Source organism: Pollicipes pollicipes, unplaced genomic scaffold, assembly GCF_011947565.3.
Source record: "Pollicipes pollicipes isolate AB1234 unplaced genomic scaffold, Ppol_2.1 Scaffold_6138;HRSCAF=7277_pilon_pilon_pilon, whole genome shotgun sequence".
Classification (NCBI taxonomy): domain Eukaryota; kingdom Metazoa; phylum Arthropoda; class Thecostraca; order Pollicipedomorpha; family Pollicipedidae; genus Pollicipes; species Pollicipes pollicipes.
In genome coordinates this window covers 14,286,358-14,293,431 of record NW_023596818.1, presented here as the reverse complement: position 1 = coordinate 14,293,431, position 7,074 = coordinate 14,286,358, and the positions used below count along the sequence as shown (strand labels likewise).

The 7,074-nt window shown below is 51.5% G+C and overlaps 1 protein-coding gene across 1 annotated transcript; it reads left to right on the top strand.

Annotated features, from left to right (window-relative positions):
- Positions 1 to 3,259: 3,259 nt before the first annotated feature.
- Positions 3,260 to 4,930, top strand: LOC119106227 (techylectin-5B-like). Its single transcript, XM_037229833.1, has one exon. It carries the CDS (start codon positions 3,325 to 3,327, stop codon positions 4,399 to 4,401), a length of 1,077 nt encoding a protein of 358 aa, XP_037085728.1. The 5' UTR covers positions 3,260 to 3,324; the 3' UTR covers positions 4,402 to 4,930.
- Positions 4,931 to 7,074: the final 2,144 nt, after the last annotated feature.

Below are 7,074 nucleotides of genomic sequence, written 5' to 3'. Positions count from 1 at the left end.
AAAAACTTACGCAGTCTTTACTTACAACTGACTACAACTGACCTCTATGCAAAAAACCTATGCACAAATGAGTGCTACACGGGGATAGTTACTCTGCAAACACCTATGCCCGTCGCGACTTATGCAGTGCAATGCCTCTACGCGACAATCTCATCGTCATCAGCAACGTACCTGTTTTGAGCCTGTCGTCATCTCGCGTAAACATTTCACTGATATTTGGGTACATCTGCAGTTATCGAGCCACCGGGTAACCACAGCACGAGGTGTCAGTTCCACCGGGGTTTCATGTCCGAACCACAGTGCTCATCATGTCCGGCGGTGCCGGCACTAGCTTGTGTTGGCACCAGCTGAGGCGAGGGCCGGTGCTGGCGCCGGCCGCGTCGCTTGCCTGTGCTGGCGCCGGCCGCGGCACGGACGTCGGCGTCGCCGCGCTCCCTCCCCCATGGAGACGCCGGCCGCTGGCGGCAGCGGCGGCCCGCGCGGTGGCACTCGGGCGCCCTCGGCTGCCGCTGAAGCTCGCCGCCGGCAGCTGCATGCAGCCGACGTCGGCTGCCGGCTGCAGCTGTTATCATGGGACAAACGCGTGAGGACAGAAAACGCTACGCGCCGCCGGCGCAGAGGTGGGTGTTTGGGTGTAAGGGATGGCGCCGGAGTGGAGGTGGTAATTTGGAGTGTGGGTTTGGGGTGCGAAGGACAAGCGCCGGAGTGGAGGGTGGGTGTTTGGGGTGTGAAGGACAGGCGCCGGAGTGGAGGTGGGTGTTTGGAATATGGTTTGGGGCGCGGAGGACGGGCAGTCGAAGGGGTGGGACGGCGAGGACCCCGGAAATCTCTAGTGTGATGACAGAAGCCACACGTGGCATGGCATAGATAAACATAATTAAAGATTGGATAGCATTCGTAGAGAAGCCATGATGACAGTCGGTTTTTATCGTGCGCGCAATGTAGAATTGGCGACCATTCATCACCATGCATAAATATCTTCGCTGATATTGAATACGTTTAATATACTTCATGGAAATGCCACGCGCAATTCCTCGCCATTTATTATCTGCATGTCTTGACAATAAACACTTCTATGTGTGAGGCAACAGCTCTGCAATGAACAGAACGCGACAAGCAATCACAGCTTTGTGCACTACAGCCTAAAGCCATTGTCATAACATACAACTGACAAACACATGCCAACCGTGCGTCAAACGTGACGCGCTGAGCACCCAGCACTGCACCGCATAACTCGACCGGTCAGTCCAGTGGGCTTATCCTCGAGAATCTAACCCGGCAAGGGTCCCATGCACGTACGCAGTAGTTGCAGCACGGTGGCAAATTGCTCGCTTTAAGAGGAAAATACTACCGGCTCAAGACAGTATATTTATGAGTTCAAAGCTCTTATTCTGACAGGTATCGACCATGAGGTGTACCTCTGATACCAGGAGGTACTGAGAAAACGACTGCATCAGGCAAACATTCGCTGCATTGGCAGTATCCGAGGTCCAATCTGTGTTTGTCATCACGATTTTAGTACTGGCAATATAGCTGCTGTTTGCTTAATAACTTCGCTCACCGGTACTTCCTGGCATATGAAGGCAGCTAACTGTGAGTGTAGGACTTCTGAACTCACGCTGCTGACAAAACCAGCTCAAAGCTATTTTTGTTCACATAAAGTCGAGCCGACTGTTGGCTGTCCTGCTGTTGTCTCGCTGCATTCGTCGTGGGTCACCTGCTAAATAGACCTTAACCTAACCTGAAAACCTCAGCATGAGAACTGGACTTGTTGCATGCATCGCAAACTAATCGAAATGACGCATACATATTGTGAAATACCCCCCCCATCCAGACCAGCTTCACAGCAACACCTATGGGTCGGATAAAAATGGCAAAATATTTTGCTAGGATTGGTGGAGGATTTAAGACCAAGCAGATTCAAGCAGAGCTTGTAAACACCATCACCCCACCACCCCAATGCTGTAATTTGGTTTTGAGGACCTTTTGCTCGGTCTCAAGCCGAACAGTGCAGAGGGATCTGTAATGTGTCGGTCCCCGCTCCGACGCGGCAGGGCAGCACTGTCCTGGCTTGGCACTCTCAAAGCGGTCCCCGCTCCGACGCGGCAGGGCAGCACTGTCCTGACCTGGTACTCTTAAGGCGGTCCCCGCTCCGACGCGGCAGGGCAGCGCTGTCCTGGCCTGGTACTCCCAAGGCCAGCCATCATCGGCCGTCCTGGAAGAGCTATGTAACCACTGATTCTGGAAGTCAAACAATGCCGTCTGAGCGGCCTGCCACGCCAGGCGGCAGCCCATGCCGAGTCTGGCGCTCCGCCTGCTAAGCTACAGAGATCATACTTTTCGTTGAACAACAACATTGCAATACATCAAACTTAAGCAGTCAGCTCTAGATCTCATCGATACCTTTGAGAAACTGACAGCATAATCTTTTAGGAAGCTTACATACACCCAAGTATCGTCATCCAAACAACTTTGCAGATTTTGGTGGCGTGATAATGTCTTAAGTGGCGTGTGGTTTCTTCGAAATCACTCATTTCTTGCTTTTCGGCGTTTATCCTTCTATTTACTGATTGTAAGACCAGTTTTGCGTAATTCAACTAAGCCAGCGACATCCTTTCATCTCTTGTGAATACTTGGCACTGCGGCTGCATCTAGTGAGAAAAAACCCATCGCTTAATAACGAATCTGGAAAAGCGCTGAACATAGACCGAGATCTCCTTAAGCATGTCACTTCAATATCACATACATATCACACACTATCACACACAAGCTTATCACACCAACACACCGAGCAGAGGCACACGACAAGCGTAGGAGTATGAGGAGGACTGATGGGGAGTCGCATGCTGCCTTCAATCCGTCCTGTATTGGTGATGATCCACTAGTATCGTCTAATATTGTCACCGATATTTTTAGGCGCCGACTAATGGGAGCCCATGTGTATAGGTTGCACTCTTGGGGGCAGAAAAGGTTGCTGGCCCAGAGCTTTCTCAGTTTCTACTCTATGGAATTTCTGTAACTTTAAATTAGGCATGTGGAAAATGTCTGGGGTGAACTGACTCAGCGTTCCGCCGTGTGCTTTACCCGGACGCATTACTATTTAGACAGCTCCACTTAGGCATCCACATGTCCTAGATTCAGCTGGCGACTCTGACTCTGTCTCTGACGGTGGCCCCTCTCACACTTCCAGGGCGTGCCCACCCGTTCCAGAGGGCGCTGGCGGTGCTGGTGCTGCCGGTGGCACTCTGGGCCGCCGCCGCCGCCGCCGCCAAGCCATCGCTGCGGAGACACGTCGGCTGGCAAGACCAGTTGCAGTTTTGGCATATGACGGCCGTCGACTGGTCGCCGCCGGCTGCTGCTGTGTATGCCAGCTGGCCAGCCGACTCCGCCTGCCACTGTCGCCACCTGTGCCTGGTGGACCGCGGCTGCGCCGCCGCCGAGCTGGTGCCGGCCGGCGGCGGGCTCCACTGCCGGCTGGCCTCGCGCCGCGGCGGCAGCACCGCCGCCTCTACCGCGCTGGCCGCCTTCGTCAGGAACGGCCGCGCCGCGCTCGGCGAGCACTGCCTGAGTGCCGACGAGTGCTGGCGGGGCGAGCTGGGCGCCTCCTGCCAGCAGGGTGTCTGCGCCTGCGCCTCGCCGCAGCTGACCACGCTCGGCTGCTGCGTCATCGACGGCTGCAGCCGGCTCCTGGATCGAGGCATTAACTCCAGCGGACCGTACGTCATGACCATGCGGGGAATGTCGTCTGCCTGGGTGTTCTGCGACATGGAGACGGCTGGCGGCGGCTGGACCGTGTTCCAGCGGCGTGGCGACGACACGGAGCAGCTTGACTTCTACCGCGACTGGCAGAGCTACCGCGACGGCTTCGGCAACGTATCCGGCCAGTTCTGGCTCGGCAACGAACTGCTCCACCGCCTCACTTATGGCGAGCCACAGGAGCTGCGAATCGAACTGGAGGACTTTGACGGCGACAAGCGATTCGCCCGCTACGCGTCCTTCATCGTGGACAGCGAGGCAGACCAGTACCGATTGCACCTGGGCAACTTCACCGGCGACGTCGGAGACTCGATGGCGTACGCCAGCGAACAGCAATTCAGCACCAAGGACAGGGATAACGACGCATCGGCTGGCATCGACTGCGCAAACCACTTCTTCGGCGGCTGGTGGTATAATGCGTGCCACTTGGCGAACCTGAATGGTATCTATCTGCGTGAAAGCACGCCGCCGGCCAATGAAGACGGCGTCATTGTCGCGATTGGCATGTCATGGGAAGGCTGGAGAGGTCACTTGTATTCCCTGAAGCGCACCGAAATGAAGACCAGGCCGGCGCGCCTGCACTCAGCCCAGCTGGCGATCCCATTAACACTTCAGGGGGCTACTACACCGGATGATCACGCCTGAGGAGACCCGGAGATGAAGATCAATAATGTTGGCGTCAAGCTAACATCAGTTTTGTCAACAATTTGATGGGCGGGATGGTCTCTGACAACAGCGGCAGACATCATTGCCGGAGGCCCGGCAGGCCGTGAAGGCGATGAGGAGCTCCGATGGCTCTCCAAACGTGAGGCAAACAAATGTCTACGACTGCAGGCTGCGCTGGTTAGCCCGTCAGCTGTAGTGTGGCCATTTTAGACCTTGCTGAATCTGCAGCATGTTCATTGCTCTACATATTTTAATCTGTAAATATGTATTGATGCAATTCAAATACAGTTATCTGCAAAGTCATCATGCGCATACAAGGACACATGATGATTGGTGGTTTTCGGACGTTTCGGCTTCAAAGGCCATATCAGGCCCAGCTGCAAGGACACAGAAGCGTGCATCACAATACAACAAATAAGGCTATGCTGCTTGGTGTGCACGTACTCTCACATACGAATACACTCTTGTCATTTCGCGTGTATCTGCCGCAGCTGGGAATACAGCGTGAAACGGACAGATGTTTGTTTACACTGCCCTCAACTATTAGTGTGATGTGAAACAGTTCGCCACGTTGAGCCGAATGTCGGTCGTCGCGTTGTCGTAGTATGAATAATTATCATATGACAGCCACATGAAATAATGGCCTCACGAGCAGGTTTGGTCCTGACCTGTCAGAGTTTAAGGGTATGCAGTCAAAATAATATTTACTATAAAATTGTGAAAATGTAATTGTCATGGCATGACCTACTTTCTAAGACTTAAAAAGAAGTAGATTTCGTAATGGTAGAGGCAACAGCCAACAGAGGTGGTATCAAAATCCTGCAAACACGGCTAGCATTAACCATAGCTCCAACTTACATGTCAACATGTATCGCCTCAATGGGCCATCCGGGAGATATGATTTCTTGCATGGAAATGCGCACTTTGTGTCAATTTTAATTGCGACTTACGAAAATGCTTCATATCTCCGCGACATGCCCCAAAACACTCCTTACAGAGCCGGCAGTGACCGCAACATGATACACAAATTCTGGATTGTGTTTAAACACGGTGTTTAACAAAATCACCGAACTCTATCTCACAAGTGTCAGAAGCTAGAGGCTGTTGTCGAAAAGTCTGATTGGGGTTCTCTTTCAACAGATCCGCTTAAAGGAATGCATAGCAAAACCATTTGGGGTACAATGAGCCACAGATTGAGCGAGTGCTCTGCAGCTGCCTCACAGGTGCCACAGATGCCACAGATAACACGGATAAAGCCATTCAATGACTTCTCAGTTGCAACGAGGACATCAAAAGCAACAAGGACATATATGTGTGAACCCTGGATTGAAGGGGCTTATCAAAAACATTCATTCAGAACGCTTTGCATAGCTGGCTTTAAATTTAGGGGTACCCGATAACCATCGCTTATTGCGTTTACCGTGAGCCCACTGCCCAACTTCTTCCGTTCAGTTCAACGGATAGATAATTTTGCCTGCGCGCGTTTGCCAGACAGAATTGCAGAGAGTTTTATGTGCCGTTCAATGCTGCGACACGACCGCCCCGGGCCTGGGCTGATCCTCGTTAGTCAGTTACCTGCTGACCTTTCTATGTCAGTCGAGCCAAACAACGCGCATTCGGTCTGTGACTCGGACCCAGCGCCGCTGGATTACGAGACAAGCACCTTTCGTATAGGCCGCAAAAAGGTGGTTTCATATAATGCGATTTCATTTACTGTTAGATAATGCCAGCCGTAATCATGGACGTCGCCTTCCGATTTACGACACTGCCTTATCCTGTTGCAAATATCTAGGAAAGGTAAGAGCCCGCTTGGGTTTTAAATCACTGAGTATTTTTGTCATTGCCGTCAAGGTACCATTACAAATAAAGTAGTTTTGTCAACTCAACTGCATATTATGAACAATCAGGGAACCATTGCTGTTGTGACCACTGCGCAAAGGTTATGCGAACGCGACCGGCAAACGTGTTTCACTCGCGGAATAACAGTTTAACGACAAAGATTACGTTTGAGAAATGTTCAGTAATTTCGCACGCGGAATAGTGGTTAACCAAATGATATAGTATATGAATGTAAAAAGGAGAATGCAACAAGCTTGCCCGTTCTAGATACGGCTGGTCTATTTCGTGTGCCGTCTTGAAATTTCTCTGCATACCGTTGTGTAACTTACGATCGACGGCAAGTAATAAGTCAGAGCATTTATATGAAATACAAGGATTAGCCATAGAAGTATGACACTAGACTTGCGAGTCGTTATTAGGCGTAAAGCCTGTGCAGAGTCATGGCCTGGAGAAGGAACGATGATCAATATTGCTCCCCCTCTTCTCCGCAACCATCCCGTCATCAAATAAATATTTTCCCTCCTCCAAATCTAAGGCCGTGTTTGGGCTGATAACATGTCGGTTTGAGTTACGTATGTAAAATAACCCAACCTTTTCCCATCAGGACACGCTGTGCTTGGCTCCATTAAGTGGCAGAGCTAGAAATCAATTATACTCAACTATGTACTCAATCTGTGCACCAACCACATTAATTCAACCACCAGATGACAGCTAGCCACTGGACCAAAAGAAACTTCCCTGTTCCTCCCTAGGAAATAGCAGTCCTATCATGGCAGGGTTAAAACAATGTAAACAAGCTGAAGGCTAACTACA